A 21,581-nucleotide genomic window follows, 5' to 3' on the forward strand; every position below is an offset into this window, starting at 1 on the left:
GTGATTTTAAATGCTCATATAACAATGCATTTTAAGCAGCATTTATAAATGACACAAAGCTTTATGTCCCTGCACACAGCAAACCTGATGTCTCTTAGGGAATTGCATCTGCACAGCAATCAACTTGTTACTGTCCCAGCATCCCTTGCTCGCCTTCCCGACTTGTCTAGACTTGACCTGCAGAACAACAGCCTGCGCTTCGTCCCTCCAGAGATTCAGAATTTCCCCTTTGTGCATTTGAAGGGCAATCCGATAGGGGTGCCAGATAGCCCTGAAAGACAAGGTATTGAATCAGTCATTTGTGTTTCATTTCACTGTGTGCAACTTTGCACCTTGATGGAAACTTGTTGTGTATTTATGTATTTCCTGAACAAAATTCTTACTGTCTCTTTAAATTCACTGACTATTGTGAACCATGAAATGTGCTGTGTATGTTTCCAGTACTGCTTTGAAATTTACAAGAAATGATGTATACAGGTGTCGCTGATTGATCATCCGGTAGCTCATTCCAGCGGTCCTTCATCATGCTTTGAGCTGAAACAATGAACCATTTAATTATGGGAGGAGGAAGGTGCCCCTTTTATATCAGCTGGGTGCTGATCAGGAGTGGAAACTTTGGATTTTTGGTTTGATTTCTCCCAAGCCGGGGAACATGAAGATAGAATCATTGAATGGTTTGAAGCGTAGAAATAGGCCTTCAGCCTGGCTTAATTGTGCTTGCTGTCTGTAAATGCTACTCAGCTAGTCCCACTTCCCTCCCTATTCTCTGAAGACCTGCAAGCTTTTTCTCTTCAGATAATTATCCAATTCTGTTCAGAAAGCCACAACTGAAAAATTCTGACCTGTGTTTCTAAATAGTCATTTGATACTGCCGAACTTAAGTATTACCGAAAAAGACACATATCGAAGCATTTCGTCTTGCGCTCATCCAGATTTCATAAGAATACTAAATGTAAAAGGAACAACAATTTATGGTTGGCAAGTCGACTCTGATTGGTAGATGTGTTGCCATGGAAAATGCACTAGCTACACACCAGCATGTCCCGTTGGCTGTTCGCAACAGCCAATTTACTGACTGTGTCCAACCAGCCCAAGCATGCAAAACTCTAAACACAGTGTCCAACGTTAGCTGTAAATTGGACAACAATTGAGTGTGCTCAGAATTATGCTGAAGACCATTTTGAGATTATCTGTCAGGCTCGCAATGGAAAGCACTTAGGCGTGCTCGAAGCTACATACATTAGCACACAGAGCCCTGTTCTTTGTACACACATTGTGTCTATTTCAACTGAACATAAGAGGGGACAGCCATTCTCTGGTTCATTCCCCAGGACAATGACTTGATCAATCAGAGTTTGCCAGGTTTGAATTTCAACAAAGTTTGGCAGTTAACTGCCAGCCAACAGTTAATTGCTGCATCTTCCAAGAAAGACCTCCACCAATCAGAGTCCACTTACCAACCAATCAGCACTCTCTTCTCATGAAGTATAAATTTACATTTAGTATACTTACGAATATCCTGATGAGTGCAAGGTGAAAAGCTTCGACAGGTGTCTTTTTTAAGCAACTGTGCTTCTCTTCACAGATGCTGCCTGACCTGAGTAGAGGAAATGAGAGACCTTGGAGTAAGTGTTCACAGATACCTGAAGGTAGCAGGACCGGTTGATAAGGTGGTTAAGAAGACATATGGAATCCTTTCATTTATTGGCCAAAGCATAGAATATAAGAGCAGGGAGGTTATGCTGGAACTGTATAAAACATTGTTAGGCCACTACTTTCGGTTGCACCGAGGGACGAGACAGGGGTGTCCCCTGTCCCCCCTGCTCTTCGCACTGGCGATTGAACCCCTGGCTATGGCACTGAGAGAGTCGAGGAACTGGAGGGGGTTGGTGCGGGGTGGGGAGGAGCATAGGGTGTCGCTTTATGCTGCTGTATGTGGCGGACCCGGTGGGAGGAATGCCAGAGGTAATGAGGATGCTTAGGGAATTCGGGGACTTTTCGGGGTACAAGCTCAATATGGGGAAGAGCGAGCTGTTCGTAGTTCAGCTAGGGGACCAGGAGAGGGGGATTGGCGAGCTCCCACTAAAAAGGGCGGAGAGGAGTTTCAGATATTTGGGGGTCCAGGTGGCCAGGAGCTGGGGGGCCCTGCATAGGCTTAACTTTACAAGGCTGGTGGAGCAAATGGAGGAGGAGTTCAAGAGGTGGGATGCGTTACCGCTGTCCCTGGCGGTCAATCAAAATGACGGTGCTCCCAAGGTTTTTGTTCCTGTTCCAGTGCCTCCCCGTGTTTATCCCGAAGGCTTTTTTCAGGCGGGTTAACAGGAGTATAATGGGGTTTGTGTGGGCGCGAGGGACTCCGAGGGTGAGAAGGGTGTTCCTGGAGCAGAGTAGAGATAGGGGGGGGCTGGCGCTGCCCAACATCTGTGGGTACTACTGGGCCGCCAATGCGACAATGGTGCGCAAGTGGGTGATGGAGGGGGAGGGGGCTTCATGGAAGAGGCTGGAGACGGCGTCCTGTGTGGGTACGAGTCTGGGGGCGCTGGCACTGAGGGAGGTATACCACGAGCCCGGTGGTGGTGGCGGCCCTCAAAATTTGGGGGCAGTGGAGGCGGCATAGGGGGGAAGTTAGGGCCTCGGCGTGGACCCCATTATGGGGGAACCACCGGTTCGCCCCAGGAAGAACAGGTGGAGGGTTTTCGGGGTGGCACAGGGCAGGCATACAAAAATTGGGGGACCTGTTTGTGGACGGGAAGTTCGCGAGCTTGGGTGAGCTGGAGGAGAAGTATGGGCTCCCCCCGGGGAACACCTTCAGGTACTTACAGGTAAGGGCGTTTGCCAGACGGCAGGTGGTGGAATTCCCACGGCTACTGCCACACACAGTACAGGACAGGGTGCTCTCAGGGGGGTGGGTGGGAGTGGGGAAGATCTCGGAAACTTACCAGGTGATGCAGGAGGAGGAGGAGGCCTCGATGGTGGAGTTGAAAGGTAAGTGGGAGGAGGAGTTGGGAGAGGAGATCGAAGAGGGGACGTGGGCAGATGCCCTAGGGAGGGTGAACTCTTCCTCTTCATGTGCGAGGCTCAGCCTCATACAGTTGAAGGTGCTGCACAGGGCACACATGACCGGGACAAGGATGAGCAGGTTCTTTGGGGGTGAGGACAGGTGTGTTAGGTGCTCAGGGAGCCCAGCAAATCACACCCATATGTTCTGGGCATGCCCAACGCTGGAGGAATTTTGGAAGGGCGTAGCGAGGACGGTGTCGAGGATGGTAGGATCCAGGGTCAAACCGGGCTGGGGGCTCGCAATATTTGGGGTGGCAGAGGAGCCAGGAGTGCAGGAGGCGAAAGAGGCCGGAATTCTGGCCTTTGCGTCCCTGGTACCCCGGTGAAGGATTCTCCTTCAGTGGAAAGATACGAGGCCCCCAAGCGTGGAATCCTGGATCAGCGATATGGCAGGGTTCATTAAATTGGAGAAGGTGAAATTCACCTTGAGAGGGTCGGTACAAGGGTTCTTTAGGCGGTGGCAACCGTTCTTAGACTTTCTGGCAGAACGGTAGACACTGGTCAATGGCAGCAGCAGCTCGGGGGGCGGGGGGGGGGGGGGGGGGGGCGGGTTTACTTTATTTTTGTTTATGTTATTTACACTGGAAGGGTCTGAGGGGGTGTACACACCTGTTGTCTTAAGTCGGGGTGTTAATGTTAATTTATTATTTAGGTACGGGGGGGGGAGGGGTTTGGGGGGTTGCTTTTTTAGATTGTGTTTTGTACTTAACCCTGTTGGGTTCTTTTTTCTTTCTCATTTTGTTATTGATATTTTATGAAAACCTTTAATAAAATGTTTTTTAAAAAAACATTGTTAGGCCACAACTTGAGTTCTGTGCGCAGTTCTGGTCACCTCATTACAGAAAGGATGTAATTGTACCAGAGAGGGTACAAGGAGATTTATGAGGATGTTGCCAGGACTGGATGATTGCAGCTATGAGGAAAGATTGGATAGGTTGGGGTTGTTCTCCTTGGAACAGAGGAGGCTGGGGGGAGATTTGATTGAGATGTACAAAATTGTGAGGGGCCTAGATAGAATAGGCGGGAAGGGCCTAGTACCTTTAGCAAGAAGGTCAGTGACTAGGGGGCATAGATTTAATGTGATTGGTAGAAAGATTAGGCGGGAGATAAGGAAATTGTTTTCACCTGGAGGTTTGTGAGGGTCTGGAACTCTGTCTGAAAGAGTAGGAGAGGCAGAAACTCTCAACTTGAGTCTGGATATTCACCTCAAGTGCCGTAACCTGCAGGGCTACGGACCAAATGCTGGAAAGTGGGATTAGGCTGGGTGGCACAGACACAATGGGCCAAGTGGCCTCTTTCTGGGCCATGAACCTTCCATGATTCTAGGAACAGCTGATTATTTCCAGCATTTCTTGCTTTTATTTAGGATTTACAGCACCCACAGTATTTTTGTTTTTATTTTAAATCTGAGTCTTTCCTGGTCATTATGTTCACTTGCCACTGGTAGTCCTTTGGCACTAACTTTTAGAAATACAAAATCATTGCAAAGAATGCTAACAGTTTGGGAGAGTCCACTCTCTCTTGGGCCTTCTCCTTATCCTCCACCCTGACTAGGGGCAGCACGGTGGAGCAGTGGGTTAGCCCTGTTGCCTCACAGCGCCGAGGTCCCAGGTTCGATTCCGGCTCTGGGTCACTGTCCGTGTGGAGTTTGCACATTCTCCCCGTGTTTGCGTGGGTTCCGCCCCCACAACCCAAAGATGTGCAGGGTGGGTGGATTGGCCACACTAAATTGCCCCTTAATTGGAAATAATGAATTGGGTACTCTAAATTTATCCTCCACCCCGACTCCTGCCATGACCTTACCCTCCACACGCTGTACATCATGTAATGCATATTTGAGATCACAACTGGGGTCTGTTACTTTCAAGCTACAGCTGATGGCACTGCTACCCATTCCTTTAGGAAATAAATGGGAATGGTCCAGTGAAACTTAAATATCTGGGGCTGGATTCTCCATCGGTGGGATCCTCCGATTCGCCAGCAGCGCACTCACGCCCGTGGATGTCCCAATGGGGTGGGGGTGCCCACAATGGGAAACACCATTGGCTGGTTGCCGGGACGGAAAAATCCCGCTGCCGGCAGGGGCGCGCCGCACCAGAAATAGGTGCAGCGGGACAGAGAATCCCGTACCCGATTTGTTTTCTCCTTTTTTCTCTCCTGGTTCTGCTTGACCGATGCCCATATATGTTGACTGTGATTGACAACTGAGTGAAGGGCAGTAGATTGACCCTTCCACTGATGCAGCATCACTCACCACCATGCTTCATTTGAAAGATCCTTTTATTCTCTGTCTCTCTTCCATCACTGTAGCCACAGTCTCACCTTGAGATCTGTAGAATACATAGGATCCCTACTGTGCAGAAGAAGATCAGTTGGGCCATTGAGTCTGCACAGACCATTCGAACGAGCACCCTACCTAGGCCCTCTCCCCCACCCTGTCACCATAACCCCGTAACCCCAGTTAACCTGCACATCTTTGGACACTAAGGAGCAATTTAGCATAGCCAATGCACCTAACAAGCATGTCTTTCAGGACTTGTGGGAGGAAACCGAGCCGGCACCCGGAGGAAACCCATGCAGACACGGGGAGAACGTGCAGACTCCGCACAGAAGTGACCCAAGGCCTTGAATCGAACCCAGGTCCCTAGCGCTGTTAGGCAGCAGTGCTAACCACTGTGCCACCACACCGTCCCGATACAGCCTCGTCACTACCTTCTCCAATTATTTAGCCAAGCCGGTAAATCTCAACAGACCATAGCAGGCATTACAGCCAAGCCATATTCTGTCCTTGATTGATAGTTGTATCTGTTCTTTCAAACAGGCTGATGAAGATTTTTTTTGTAAATCACCCCTCTCAGGGTGTTCACAAATATCAGTGTGATTGGCACAGGTGAAGGGTTGCATCTGGAACCAGAGTGGTCGTACACCTAAATTTCACACTGGGCCATACATTTACCAACCAAGTCACTGGTACACCCCTTGAAGCTCTGTACCACTGTTTATATCCATTCAGTTTCCTCCTTGTATAGTTGTCCATTTAATATGTTATGTTGTACGAATGTCTCTAATTTCTCCAATTTTATACTAGATGAGTATCCAGATATCTTTGGAGCATTGCTTTTTAATTAGTGTTGCAATTACTTCCTTTTTACATGGCGTAATATAAACGTACATTACAATGATGGAGATTGATGTAGAGATTATTGAAAATAATCCTTGCACGGTTACCTAGCAGTTCAATTGAATTCAGTTGAAAACGATTGTAAGTCTTTTTTTTAATGAACGTAGGTATCATAATTTGCATTTTTAAATAAGTCTCACTGAATTTCTAGGGCTGGGAATAATGGTGTTGCAATGTGCAGCCTTAATATTTCTGTTGTTTTCGACTCTCCAGCACTAATTGAACATACCACTTGAGGGCGGTATATACCATCCGTGTTGTTGGGTGGTGGCTCTCACATTGTGCACTGTCTGTGGAGAGGCTTGAAATGAAAAACCGGGGGACTTTGTAACATTCATAGTGACAAAACCCCTCCCTGTGACATTTTTATATGGGTCCATTGTAGCCGTATCAGATTAAGTCACCAATGAATGCAGGAAAAAAGTAAGATTTCCAATGCAATTTACCCTTGGAGGAACACAGTATCCTGTGCTATCAGCCTTCCATCTTATACTGTTATTATGCATAGTGGAAATGATAAAGAGGATTAAAATTTTTTTTAAAATTGATCGGAAGTACTGGATGAATGTCAGGATCACTGGTAGATGCCCAATTTCCGGGTTTGCGTGAATGACAGATTGGGTAAATATTGATCTTGTGCTTTACGACATTATCCAAATCTCTTATTAGGTTACTCCCACTTAATCATAGAATCTCTACAGTGCAGAAGGAGGCCACTCGGCCCATCAAGTCTGCACCTGCCCTCTGAAAGAGCACCCTACCTCGGCCAACTCCCCCGCCCTATCACCATAACCCTGTAACCCCAGTTAACCTGCACATCTTTTGGACACTTGGGGGCAATTTTAGCCTGGCCAATCCACCTAATCTGTACATCTTTGGACCTAATGTGTCTGCGCACAAGCCAGAATGAAGATATACAACACAAAGGGACCCCATGTTAAGTGAAGAGAAGAGAAACATTTTTAATGTCAGTTTTCACTGATGTGATTGGCCTGCGCCTGTCACTCATGGTTTTATTGCTTTGGGACTTACGGGGCAATTCAGGTTAGTGAAATGGGAAATTATATTCCCAAAACAATAAATGTACTGACAGTTGCTTGAAATTACTTGACAGAAATTTGTACAAAGGAGGCGATTATGTTCCACAACAGTTGATATTCGATTTATTTTCTCATTTTATACAGATCGTGCCAAACCCAAACAAATCCCGGTCCGATGCCTTGCATCCGATGCAGACAGGTACACTCAGCTGTTGTTTGATTAAATCGGATATAGTTGGTTGTTTGTGGTTGTGTGATTAAACCTTTGCATCAATTAAATGTTCCAGCTTCACTGTCACTGCTGAAGGCTGCAATATTGTGTTGCCCTGTGGGATTGAAATCCACTTCCCACCTGAGGCAGTATCCTTGGCAGTAATCACGTGCAGAGTCACAACCCCTGACCCACAGCAGGTGAAACTGAGGCATCATGACTTCTTACTAAGCCGGATCCTGGAACTTCTACCTCATGGGGTACAGTTTGAAAAGGTACATTTTGGTCTAAATTACTCGATGTTGCCTGGCATTGTTCATAGTAAATTGTCTGATAAACCTTTGCAGGGACAGAGGCATGAGACCACAGATTGTCCGTCATTCTGATGCTAAGTTAGAGTGACCCTCCCCCGCCCCCCCCCCCGAGGCTACAAAGGCCAATTGGTGCTAAATAAATACAGCCTTCGATTACGATCCCGGAACAGATCCCAACAGTTGCTAGGATACCGGACAGAAGCCTCAATATTTTATTTCATTTGTAAGACTTTGAGGAAACGATACTTCACTCCAGGAGTAATTCCATGCACAAATATGGTGCATTAAAACAAACTCACTGCACCAAATACATGTATATTTGTACATCTGAATTTGTTTGAAAGATGCTTGCAAATTTCAGGCTGCATGTTCGAAGCTTGGCACCATTTCTCTTTTCTGATTGTTTTGTGTCGAAGAAAGTTGACACCTTGAAGTGTGATGGACACATGCTAAGGACAAGAGTAGTGTGCCTATTCCAGCAGATCCCCTGTGGCATTGCTCATCGTGAACATATGCTATTTTAAATTCTGCCTCTTTCCCTCTATCTTTGATTTCTACCCTTTCTTTGATAATTCATAGCAGAGTTCTCCTTAGGCAGCTCCTTCCAAAAATACATTGGCATATCCTTAATTAGGACACAGATATTAGTTAATGGGGATATTCTGCAATTGATAATTATGACGTGACTGACAATGGAGGAGTGATTGTGGAGCCATTTAAAGTGATGTCAAAGCAATCACAAGCTGTCTAATGATCAGGAAAACCATCCTACCCAGACTTGTCCTTCTTGAAAGAGCCGAAGTACCTCTCTGTGCAGCTTTCAGATGGTTTTTAAATGATTCCACGATTTTCACCTCTATCGAAAAGTCCTGTCCACACATTTATCATAGAACAATAGAAATCCTACAGTGCAGCAGGAGGCCATTCGGCCTATTGATTCTGCACCGACCTTCTGAAAGGACACCCTACCTGGGCCCATTCCTCCACCCTATGCCCGTAACCCGGTAACCCCACCTAACCTGCACATCTTTGCACTGTGGGAGAAAACCAGAGCACCCGGAGGAAACCCACGCAGACACGAGAAAATGTGCAAACTCAACAGGGACAGGTACTGTGAGGCAACAGTGCTGACCACTGTGTCACAGGGATGCACCCGTATCTTAAATACATCTTGTATACATCTGTCAGAGCCTGCATCTGAGGATAAAAAGCGTAAGCTTCTCCAATCTTCCCTCATAACTTTCAGCATTAGTCTTCCTGTGCCTGAATGGATGAAAGGGACGATTCTTTCAGCTGGCAAGCACCACAGAAATGACAGTTGTATTGCAAGATAGGTGGTAATGATTACACAAAAATTACAATTCTAAAGATTGGGAAATGCTGAGCAGAAAATTAGATTAGGAACTTGGTGGATTTATGAGCAGTGGGGTTGACTCTGCCTTGTTCTGATCTGATGACAGTTGGAATAAAGTGGGTACCTGGGCTGTCAGGAGTCCATATTGTGCAAATATTGAGTGGTGAGCTGCTGCTGATTCATGTGTGCAAATTGCACAAAAAAATTTTGAAAGGCACATTATTGATCAAGTTTATTGCCTGATTTAACATAATGTTTCCTTGTGCACGGGCAGGAAGTACTTATCCGGATGCCATATATTCCTCCTCAGTCTGACTGCCAAAGGGAGGTTGTGATGCGGACATTTAGTGAGAGCTGGAGTGATGTGGATACCAAGGTGTTCAAGGTATTTTCCTCAGTCAGGCTCATATTTTTAAAACTGTAGTTTTGTTTGCTTTTTCAGTGGTCCTTTAAATGTTACAAAGGGAACCATCCATATGGTTACTCGTGTCTCTCACTTGTTTCTTGATTACCACATTTACAAATGATAGTTAGACACCACCTCTGAGCTGCTTAGATAATATCTACCATGTCAACCTTGTCCAGAACAGTAGAAACCAAGGACATGGCACGGCTGACATGCAACATGGGGCTAATTCTAAACCAATGTATGGACACAATGGGGGCGATTCTCCGATCACGGGACTAAGTGCCCGCGCCGTCGTGAACGGCGTCACGTTTAACGACGGTGCGAAACGGCCCCCGCCGCGACCGATTCAGAGGCAGAAAAGGGACCAGCAGCGGCGCCGCAAGAAAGGCGGTGGGCATGGCGATAGAGCAGCGGCATCATCGCGCGACGCCACGCCATGTAACAGGAAGTGCGCGATCAGCACAAAGACACCGAAGTCGGAGATGGATGAGCCCGCCGCGCCACTCCCCGCCTCCGGGACAGCGACCTAGAGGCACTGCTAGACGCAGTGGAGGAGCGCAGCCGTGCAGCACCGTGAGGGGTGGGGATGGCGAGAGGTTGGCATGGCGGTCAGTGCTGTGGGGCACATCCCCCGCATGGGAGACTAGTGCAGGAAGAAACTGCACGACCTCACGAGGGCAGCGAAGGTAAGTACCCTGAGACTTCCCCCGGGCAACGCCCACCCCGCCCACGCCGGGGGGGGGGGGGGGGGGGGGGGGGGGGCACGTTGCACCCGGGTCACATGTGGAACCCCCCTCCACCCCGTGGGCAGGTGCCATGGCGTGGGTCCGAGTGCCCCCGCCTAGTGATAATGGTGCTTACATGTGTGCGTCCTGTTGATGACCGCCTAACCCTGAGTTTCATTCCCCTCCCCCGCCCCCTCTGGACCTTGAGTGCACGCGTCATCCGTGGCCCACGATAGGACTGCCTCCTCACAGGCAGCCATGTCCCAGAGCCAGCTGGACATTGCCGCTGTGCTCCGGGGTCTGGCCCAGTCTCAGCAGGCTGAGAGCATCGGCGGCCTTGCCCACGTGATGGACGGCGTCGCACAATCCCAGCGGGAGGTAGCACAGTCCCTGACAGGGATGTCGCACTCCCTGAGCTCCATCGCCGGGAACGTTCAGACCCTGGTCGATTCCACAGCGGGCCTCCAGGACTGGCAGTGCCAGGTGTCGGTGGTGCAAAGGGGCTTGCCTCCGTGCGCACCACCATCCCATAGAGAGGCCCGGGGTCCACCGGGCTCCCCGAGGGAGGAGGAGGTCCCGGTGCCTGTCCCAGGTACACCAGCAAGGGAGGGACCGGAACACTCGCACTCCCCCCGTCCTGTCCCTGGTGCATCTGGTGGGCAGCAGGCAGAGGAGGGTGGCACCACGCCATCCAGCACGCCCGCCGAGCAGCCTGGCCCATCCAGGCCGGGCCGCCCCAGGAAGCGCGCGCCGACGGGGAGCCACGTCGAAGGGCAGGATTCTCAGCAGTCCGCCTCCACTCCTGATGTACCGTCTGGGGAAACACCTAGACGTAGTGGTAGGGCCCGTAAGGCCAAAAAGTTAGACACGTAGTAAGTTGGCATGGGTGCAGGGCACAGATTAGTTATAGGGGCTAGGGCACTTGTCCTTCAATGTCACTATTAAAGTTGTTACACCAAACCTAGATGCGTCTGTCCTATGTCCGGTGCCTGGGGGGGACGTGAGGGGGCCCGGTGACGATGGTGTTCGAAATTCATTACAAGGGTGAGGCCGGGTGTGCCCCCCGCCCCAACCCCAAGCAAGCCATTGACCTCAGCGCTATGACGCCCGCTGCCCCACGTGGACATGTCGTGGAGTGTCCGTGACGCATAAAGGGGACACCGATGTGGGGGTATTCAGATATGACCATGAGTCAGACATTCAGTAGCGATCCGTAGCTCACAGCTCACAGAAGAGCGGGTTGTCATTATCCAACATGGCAGTGTTCACACCCGCTCACGGAAGTGAATGTGTTTTGAGATTAACGAAGTGCCGCAGGTGTAGGATTGCGTGAGAGTGGTGCTGTGGGTGGTAGGGTTGTGCGATGGTGCGGGGTGGTGGTGGGGGGGGGGGGGGAAGTGTTGGGAGGGTGCCTCTGTGCGCGATCGACGGTGTGAGTGCCCTGCCCTCCTCCTAGTGTGCGAAACCTGCGGCGACCAACGCCTCGCGTGCTCGCTGTCCCAGCCGGTGGCATTGTGTGGCCTCCCGGCCATATCCCACTCCCCGGTGGTGTCTGTGGCCCGCCGCCCTCCCATCCTCGCCCTCTTCGTCCTCCACCTCCTCCTCATTCTCATCATCCTCATGTTCAGAGGCGTAGCCCTCATCGGGCTCACCTGCTTCATCCTCCTCCATGACATCGCCCCTCTGTTGGGCAATGTTGTGCAAAACGCAGCATGCGACAAAGATTCTTCCGACCCTGTCGGGGTGGTACTGTAGAGCGCCTCCAGAGTGGTCCAGGCACCGGAATCTCATTTTAAGGAGGCCGAAGCACCTCTCCACGACACCCCTGGTTGCTGCATGGGCCTCATTGTAGCGGGTCTCCGCGTTGGTCTGTGGCCTCCGTATAAGCGTCATCAGTCACGGCCGCAACGGATAACCCCTGTCGCCCAGCAACCAGCCCCTCATCCGGGGGGGGTTGACCCTCGAAAATAGCGGGTATGAAGGGGTATGCGCCAGTATGAAGGCGTCATGCACGCTGCCCGGGTATTGGGCGCACACGTGCATTATTCGCATTCAATGGTCGCATACCACCTGGACGTTCATTGAGTAGTACCCCTTCCTGTTCAGGAAGACGTCCCTGTTCCGCGGTGGTGCAGGCAGGTTGACGTGCACCCCATCAACGACGCCTTGGACCATCGGGATCCCGGCCACTGAGGCGAATTGCGCTGCCCTGAGCCTGGTGTGCATGGTCCTCCGGGAAATCTATGTATCTTCCCGCGACAGCATATAGGCTGTTGGTAACGGCCCGGATGCACCGGTGCACCGATGTCTGAGAGATTCCACATAGGTCCCCGCTTGGCGCCTGGAAGGAGCCAGTCGCGAAAAAATTGAGGGTGACCGTGACCTTCACTCTCACGGGGATGGCATGTCCTCACCCTGTTACACGAGGTGCCAGGTGCGCCATTAGGTGACATGTATGTCCCACCATCTCACGGCTCAATCTGAGTCTCCTCCTGCATGCCACTTCCGTAAGGTCCTCGAAAGAAATGCAGTCCTGGTACACATGATGCCGCATGGGATGCCTCTGCCGCCTTGGCATGGCCACCTGCTCGTGCTCCTCCCCTGGTGCCCCATCAGGATCTGAGTTGTCGACCTCTTCCTGGCCGACGTCATGGGGGTCATTTTCACACTCCGCCTCCTCTTGGACCTGTCGGACATGAGGGCCTGCAGCAGGAGCGCCTGGCACGGGGCCCTCTGCAGCCACTCCCTCTGCAGCATCCGCCTCTGCAGCAGCTTCACTGAGCCGCCTGAGTCGCCCGTGCTGAATGGCCATCTGCAGGGCAGCCGCTGCCGCCACGACGGCGAACATTGATGGCTGTTGTGCAAACATCACGAACTTGAAGGGGGGGGGCGGGTTTGGGAGGGAGAGGCAACAACATTTGTTAGGAGGGCGTTTTGGCAGGTAGGCAGCCAGGGCCCTTTCGATGAATGGGTGCCCCGGCTGCCTGGTCACGGTTCATTTGCGCAAGCACCGTTACACCTGCCCACAGTATTCGTTTCCCGCCCAGTTCACCCCGTCCCTCCTCATTGCAGCGCCAGCGGCCACAGCCCTTCACCATGCCCTCGAATTGGAAGGGTGTCTTCGCACTTCCTGCCATGGCACTCCAGCTGAGGTCTCGGTCCAGCGGGCAACCGTGGAGGCCCCCCCCCCCCCCCACAACTCGACAGGATGGTGGCATCATTTGCACCACCCCCGCCTCCTTCCCCCATCTCAATCCCCCACCTACTCCCATTCCCCCTTCTCCTTCCCCCACCCTTTCCCTCTACTCCTTCCCCACCCCTCCCCTTCTCCTTCCCCCACCCCTTCCCTCTACTCCTTTCCACACCCCCATCCTTCTTTGCCCTGTCCTCACCTCCCCAACCACCCCCCCCCCCAAATCCCACCCATGGGGGATCGCGGCATAGGCTTCAGAGAGCCCTCCCCTCCCCCACCCGCCATCACCGGCCGTTGACGCAGCTCCCTGCTTCCTGGGATGGGCCCGCCCACTCACCTCCCTCATCCACATCGTCAGCCAGCACGACTGGCTGGCGAATTTATTCAGCAGGGGTGAACGGCGACGGAGTGACCTGGGGTCACGCCGTCGGGACTTCGGCCCATCCAGGCCGCAGAATAGTGGGGGGGCAGGAAGAATCACCTCTGTTGCTTGCTCGGCAGATTCTCCAGCATGCGCGGCGCCGACCTCGAAGATGCCGTTCTCGCCGGTTGGGAGAATGGCGGAATGGCGTCAGACCGGCGTCGCGAGAAAAAGGTGGCGTGCACAGCGATTCTCCCAGACGTTGCGGCATGGGAGAATCGCCCCCAATGTCTGGTGAGTGACTGATCAATCTATGGCAGTGTTTTTCAAACTTTTTCTCCGGGGACCCATTTTTACCAACTGTGGCCAACCTTCGGGCCCTAACCCGGCCGGCCTTCGCGGCCCACGCCGGCCGACCTTTGCGACCCACGCCAGCCGACCTTTGCGGCCTACGCCGGCTGACCTGCGCGACCCACCATTTTGTCTTACTCTGTTTGCTGCTGACAAAAATGGAGGAAATGGTTTTGGGTCCTTTTGGCCCTCGTACACGCTCCTCCAATGGACCCTGTTGGATGAAGGTGAAGCCTTCCGGTGTCGGAAAGTATGGAGTCTCCATCTGTCCAAAGTTCTGTGAACTTGTAAAAAAAAATGAATACAATAAATGAATAAAACCCCCCTGAACTTGTAAAACAAAAAGCTGCGACCGTTAAAGAAAAAAAAAAGCGGCCGCTTTTTTTTACATGTTCGCAGCCATTTTGAAGGCCGCTTGCAGCCGGCGTTATTAACAGCCGGCTGCTGTGGCTGTTGTATGCAGATTTGCGCGATCGGAGCGCCGAGCCGGAGGGCTCCACGACCCTCCCGAAACCCGTCCACGACCCACCTGCGGGTCGCGCCCCCGAGTTTGACAATGCCTGATCTATGGCGCAGACTCTCTGGGGAGACTGTAGCAGCAGTTAGTATTGAGTCAGTACAGGAGAACAAAACATGTCCTATAAAGAGCAAACTTTCTGCAAGTACCACAGTCTGATTTCCCTTCAGCTAACAAAACAACCGCGGGACGTATTTCACGATTGTTTGTGGCTCAGGGTGGGGTGGTTACATTGACCATGTATATACTGAGCACACATTACTTTTATCCTCCCTATCGGGTGCGTGGCTGAGGGAGACCAAGGAAAGGCCGGACTATAACCGGACTAAATATAGCTGGGAAACGATTGTCGATGGGACTATAACCCACCCCCCCAGGGTATTGGATTTCCCCCCACCCCGCAGCATTTTGGATTCCCCCCCCCCCCCCCCGCCCGCAGCATGTTGGATTCCTCCCCCCTCCTCCGCAACATGTTGGATTCCTCCCCATAACGTGTTTTGTGCGCAAAGGCAGCCCGCCATTGACCAGTGGCAGGACTTCTGCCCCCACCGATATCAACAGCGTTTTGCATGGCTTGCACCCTCTGTCGCTGGGGATCGCATGGGGAAGGTTTGCCATTGATGGGACCAGAAGATCCTGAGGCGGGTGGGCAGGAAAAGTTTGTCCTATGAGATGGCCTTGTTCTGTGTCAGTCAGATGTTGGTGCCAGCCATGGCGGCTGGTCTGCTCTACTTGGGGATTGTACAGTAATATTAATTAATTTACAATATGAACCATTATAGCTGCAGGTTTATTGGTAAATAATCTAAACTGACAATCTCAAGCTTTCTATATATTGTAAAGCATTGTACACTGACTGAGAAATGAATACTAGGCAAATACAAGTGAGCTTTATTGATAAACTTTATAATTAATCCTTCCACTTGTTTAAAGACTAATAATCAGACTTCTACTGTGGCACTGTGCGGAATACAATATTTATTTCACAAATGAAGGCGAACATTTGATTAACAGTTTAAGTTATCAGAGGCTTATATGGGTTTCCTTCAGCAGTAAACATTGGAAAGGTTTCACTGTCTGTTCACGGCAGTGGGATTCTCCGGTCCCGTTGCAGCGAAAGGAATATTTGGCCAAATTCGCCTGCTCGCGAGCAGCAATAGCGGGGCTGACTCGCAACTGGGAATCCCGGCCATTGCTTTCATCAATGTTTCTAGCTACATTTTATTTGAAAAACGTTTGTGTGGTGTATTTGACTGTAACATCAACTGAAATGCTTTGGGGAGTGAGTCACTCTCTGAGTCATCACATTGGTGGAATGTATCCTTTCTTGTATTTACATATGGCCTTGGTAGGGGAGGTTTGACAAAGCTGGTTTCTTCCAGTTTTGGTTGTGGGCTGTCTTTCGGTGTGTCTTTCTCTATTGGTCAGTCATGTGATGTTGGTGAGCTTTTTTATTTTTGTTTGCACTATGTTGATGCCACAGAATGCTTCAAGGGTAGTCATGGTGATGGCGTTCCCATGGTTACAGGAGTTTGCTGGTGCCAAGAGCCAACAAATGATGGATCTTTGCCTTCGAAATGTCGAATAAATTTCATTCTCCATCGCAGGCATAACATCATGTTTCCAGCCCTGCTCAGTGTCTGGTGATTTAATTAAACGTTTATAATTTTACGTGTACATAAACAGTATTAATATTTAAAAGCAGAAGAAACCCCACAGTCATACTTTTAATTCCAATTATGCCTTGCATTCTCTTCCCATTTTTCTTTAAATTAGCTTAATAAATTCACATAAATAAGAGCAGGGTGTAACACAGCATGTGTTGATCAGGAAAGTGTGACTTCTAATCTTTTCAATTTTGAGGTTCCGTCTTTGTTGAAGCATCTGAAATTTTGGGGCTGAAGTTAACAGATTTTTGCAGGGCCGTGGCTGTGCAAGAGAAAGACCGAAAGTGCGTTGGCACTCCTGCTCCTGCACTGCCCCCTTTGCCCCTCTGTGAATAAGCAATGCTCAGCCAATTAACAGCAGCCAATTGTTGGCTAAGGACCGGACATCCTGCAGCAGTGGAAACATACCGTGACTCGGAAAGATGCTCTGAAAATGAAATGAAATGAAATGAAAATTGCTTATTGTCACAAGTAGGCTTCAATGAAGTTACTGTGAAAAGCCCCTAGTCGCCACATTCCGGCGCCTGTTCGGGGAGGCTGTTATGGGAATTGAACCGTGCTGCTGGCCTGCCATGGTCTGCTTTAAAAGCCAGCGATTCAGCCCAGTGTGCTAAACCAGCCCCTGAGCACTAAATTAAAAGGGCAGTTGGCAGTGTCACTGATACAGACAGGGGCAGCGTCTGACATTCAACTGCCCATCCGCTCGGGGGTTAGGCAGTGCTGCGGGGAGAGAGAGGAAGGGGAGCCTAAAATCACTGGGCAGCACATCCAACCTCGGCCTGTGCCAGCTGCCATCTCTGTGATCACCCGCATTTTAAAGATGGAAATCACAACTGCTCCCACCACCTGCTCAGAGTGACCGACCCAAGAGCTTTGACAAAGAGTCATCAGACTCGAAATGTTAGCTCTTTTCTCTCCCTACAGATGCTGCCTGACTTGCTGAGATTTTCCAGCATTTTGTCTTCCACCCAAGAGCATCGTCTACCATGAGCAGTGAGAGAGGTGAAGAGCCAGACGGGCCCTGCGGTTTGATTACTCCTTGCATGCCCTCCTGTAGGCTGTGACTGAATGGTGTGAGGTTCTCATACCACAGAATGAGAAGAGGAGACCTCCCCACAAGACCTGGGGAACCTGGATGGTGGTGGCAGAGGAGGTCAGTAATTGTGGGGTCATCCAACAGTGCCATGAGAGGCTGAATTACCTTCTCCATTCTGCTAGGATGTGTGGCAAACCTAACTTGCAATGAGGGTGCACACAGATGAGAGAGTAAGTGGTTAATGTGTGTGGGCGGTGGATGTCAGGGAAATGGAAGAATGGACACTACGCGGCCAGAATGTCAATTCGACGAGCCTCGGCACTCTGCCTGGCTGGGAGTCGAAAGGTGGGGTGGCATGCATGCAACACCGGCATATGGAGTTCTAAGGCACCATAGGACTCCACGCTGAAAGCGTGATCTTTCCAGGCATGGCACTCTTTCATTGTCTTCCCAGGAGAAGAGGGCCCATAATGTCCGAGGCAAATCAAGGACCAGTGAGGGAGTGCCCAACCTGACAGTGATGACTCCGAAGGATGAGGACATCCTACAGCTGGCCAGTCACTGGGACCCTGACGAGCTTAAGTGTGTGCCGGGTGTGGTAAGCATGGTTCAGTGGAAATGCTTATGTGGTTGTGGCAGTGGAAGGATGGGTATGTGTTGGACAAAGGATGAGAGGGCATTACTCTTGTGTCATGGTTACATGGTGGAGGTGTCTGTCTGAGATGTGGTGATCTGCAGTGTCTTCATCTGCATAGAACAATGCTCATCTTTCTGTTTTCTCCAACAGGTCAGTCATTGGCCACAGTAGTCACCATTCCCAAGGAACAGGCATTGATCTCTGAGGAAGACCTTAGAGGGTGCATTGTCCTATCCCGGCTCCACACCTTCCACCAGCCCAAATACTCCTCACTCAGTGGATATACAGGCATTGGCCAACACAGTAACATAAACCAGTTTGCGCACCATGCAAACGCTGGACCAGCTATCAGAGACTGCCCAGGTCTCAGATGCTTGGAGGAGTTTGGGATTGCAGGTTGTGCTGAGCCCCAAGCTGATAATGAACCCCTGGAGGCATCCTTAAGGAGGCAGATGCTGGATGTAGAACGGGCGGTGCTTGAAGATCTAGCAGTGATTCCAGGGGATATGTGCGCCCTGACATGGACAGTGGAGGAATCAATTCAGGCCGTGAGTGTTGCAATCCCTTCTGTCTGCACAAGTGGCTTCCCCCATCAAAAGATTGGCGACTCACGTGGGTGCTCAGTATAAGGGCGCTCTTGTAAATGACAGTGGCTCTTCCTGCCCTCTGCCAGTGACACCCGTACCTCAGGGTGCTGTGGTGATGGAGGAAGCTCTGTCATTGTGCAGGAATCCTTCAACACTGGAGACCTCATGGCTTAAGGTGATTGAGGGACATGAATGTCAGCAGCCTGCCTCCGACACAGGGGAAGCACCATGGTATGGGTAGAATTGAGAAATCACTTGGCATACACAGCTCATCACGACTGCTCGTTGAAGTTGCATTTCTGTGTGAGCTATTGTTTGCAGATCTTTATTAAATACATATTAATGAATATGATCATGTTGTTGTTGTGAGGAATCTTGGAGGTGGTTGATAGTGTGTAAACGACAGTGAGCCCATGAGTACCTGGTGATGTCCGAGGTGGTCTGCCCCTCAGAGGGTCTTTTGCTGAGGTAATGTGCAATGCTGACCTTAATCATAGAATTTACAGTGCAGAAGGAGGCCATTCGGCCCATCGAGTCTGCACCGGCTCTTGGAAAGAGCACCCTACCCAAGGTCCACACCTCCACCCTATCCCCATAACCCAGTAACCTACCCAACACCAAGGGCAATTTTGGACACTATGGGCAATTTAGCATGGCCAATCCACCTAACCCACACATCTTTGGACTGTGTGAGGAAACCGGAGCACCCGGAGGAAACCCACGCACACACGGGGAGGATGTGCAGACTCCGCACAGACAGTGACCCAAGCCGGAATCGGACCTGGGACCCTGGAGCTGTGAAGCATTTGTGCTATTCACAATGCTACCGTGCTGCCCATTAGCTTTCCCCATCAAATGCCCATTAACGCCCAATGGCATTAGCTTTGAATTGTCATGTGGACTTGCGGAGTGGGAGATTGCGAAGCACTACTGTTGGTATTAAAAGGAATCCACAACCTCAGTTTTAGACCTCCATCCCTGTTGATCCGTCGGGTATAACAGCAGGCCGGTCTAGATTCCTGGATCCTGATACTTCATCTGTGTATGCTGGTCAGTGAGATCCTCTTCTGCCAGGACCTCCTCCCTGCTGGGGCAGAAGGTCGTGAAGTGCACAGCAGACAACCAAAATCAGAGAGGCAAGCTGGCACCACTAGCTTGGTCCAAGTATCTGGGCGAATGCCATTCCTTACTGGTGTCAACAGCCATCTCTTTAGCAGACAACACCTGTCGCCTAATATCTCCATCCCTCTAATAGTAGTGCTGGGGTGGATAGCTGGCTCATCTGCAAGAGCCAGAGGGTATAGGCATCATGATTACTGCCAGGGTACTGAGCACAGACCTGCATGATCCTCTGGCGATGGTCATATACACGTTATACATTCAGGGAGCGGCACCCCTTGCGATCCACGAGTGCCATTGGTTGGCCCGTCGGTACCTTGATTGCTGCAAGCATACAGTCAATGACACCCTCCACTGCGGGGAACCCCGCTTTGAAACTAAACTCTCTGATTCTATGGGCCTGACCGACTTCATCCGTGGTGTAGTTAATGATGTTGCCCGCTCCCTTGAAAAGTGCTTCGGCGACCACCGTGATACAGTAATGGGCTCATGCTTGTGAGATGCCACACAGATCACCAGCTGCTCCCTGGAAGGCTCCCGAGGCATAAAAGTTCCAAGGCTGTTGCCACCTTGAAACTGATGGGGAGTGGGTGGTCACCCGCTCAAATGGATTTGATCTCACCTTCCAGCATCTCACACAGAGATGTCATTGTCTCCCGGGAGAGTTATAGCTGATGAATATACTGGCAGTCTTGAGACACCTGATTTGATTTGATTTATTGTCACGTGTACCGAAGTACAGGAAAAGTATTTTTCGGCGGCCGAGAGAATGTACACAGTACGCACATAGTAGACAAAAAGAATAACAAACAGAGAACATTGACAAATGGTACATCAACAAACAGTGATTGGTTACAGTGCGGAACAAGGGGCCAAACAAAGCAAATACATGAGCAAGAGCAGCATAAGGCGGCGTGAATAGTGTTCTTACAGGGAACAGATCAGTCCGAGGGATAGTCGCTGAGGAGTCTTGTAGCTGTGGGGAAGAAGCTGTTCCTATGTCTGGATGTGCGGGTCTTCAGACTTCTGTACCTTCTGCCTGATGGAAGGGTCTGGAAGAAGGCAATGGCTGGGTGGGACACCATAAGGCATAGGAGCAGAATTAGGCCACTTGGCCCATCGAGTCTGCTCCGCCATTCAATCATGGCTGATATTTTTCTCATCCCCATTCTCCTGCCTTCTCCCCATACCCCTGATCCCCTTATTAATCAACAACCTATCAATCTTTGCCTTAAAGACACTCAGTGATTTGGCCTCCACAGCCTTCTGCGGCAGAGAGTTCCACAGATTCACCACCCTCTGGTTGAAAAAATTCTTCCTCATCTCTGTTTTAAAGGATCGTCCCTTTAATCTGAGATGGTATCCTCTGGTTCTAGTTTTTCCTACAAGTGGAAACAGCCTCTCCACGTCCACTCTATCTAGGCCTCGCAGTATCTTGTACGTTTCAATAAGATCCCCTCTCATCCTTCTAAACTCCAACGAGCACAGACCCAGAGTCCTCAAACGTTCCTCATTCGACAAGCTCTTCATTCCAGGGATCATTCCTGTGAACCTCCTCTGGACCCTTTCCAAGGCCAGCACATCCTTCCTTAGATGTGGGGCCCAAAACTGCTCACAATACTCCAAATGGGGTCTGACCAGATCCTTATACAACCTCAGAAGTACATCCTTGGTCTTTCCTAATGCTGTCTGCCTTCCTTGGCAGCGGGAAGTGTATACAGAATCAATGTGTGATGCGTTGGGCTGAGTTCACCACAGTCTGCAGTTTCTTGTGATCTTGGACCGAGCAGTTGCCATACCAGGCTGTGATGCAGCCGGA

At 50.6% G+C, this 21,581-nt stretch overlaps 1 protein-coding gene across 8 annotated transcripts in view; it reads left to right on the forward strand.

Annotated features, from left to right (window-relative positions):
• Nucleotides 1–21,581, forward strand: part of pidd1 (p53-induced death domain protein 1) — a 173,229-nt gene that overhangs the window by 74,211 nt on the left and 77,437 nt on the right. For all 8 annotated transcript variants that reach the window (XR_011949587.1, XR_011949588.1, XM_072518909.1 and 5 more), the window contains 4 exons: nucleotides 80–283; nucleotides 7,426–7,480; nucleotides 7,569–7,767; nucleotides 9,435–9,545. Coding sequence is in view for 6 of the 8 variants with exons in the window: in XM_072518909.1 (XP_072375010.1) it covers nucleotides 80–283; nucleotides 7,426–7,480; nucleotides 7,569–7,767; nucleotides 9,435–9,545 (569 nt within the window). In the remaining 2 variants the exon portion in view is untranslated. The remainder of the gene's footprint in view (nucleotides 1–79; nucleotides 284–7,425; nucleotides 7,481–7,568; nucleotides 7,768–9,434; nucleotides 9,546–21,581) is intronic.

This window comes from Scyliorhinus torazame, chromosome 10 (genome assembly GCF_047496885.1).
Source record: "Scyliorhinus torazame isolate Kashiwa2021f chromosome 10, sScyTor2.1, whole genome shotgun sequence".
NCBI classification, from domain to species: domain Eukaryota; kingdom Metazoa; phylum Chordata; class Chondrichthyes; order Carcharhiniformes; family Scyliorhinidae; genus Scyliorhinus; species Scyliorhinus torazame.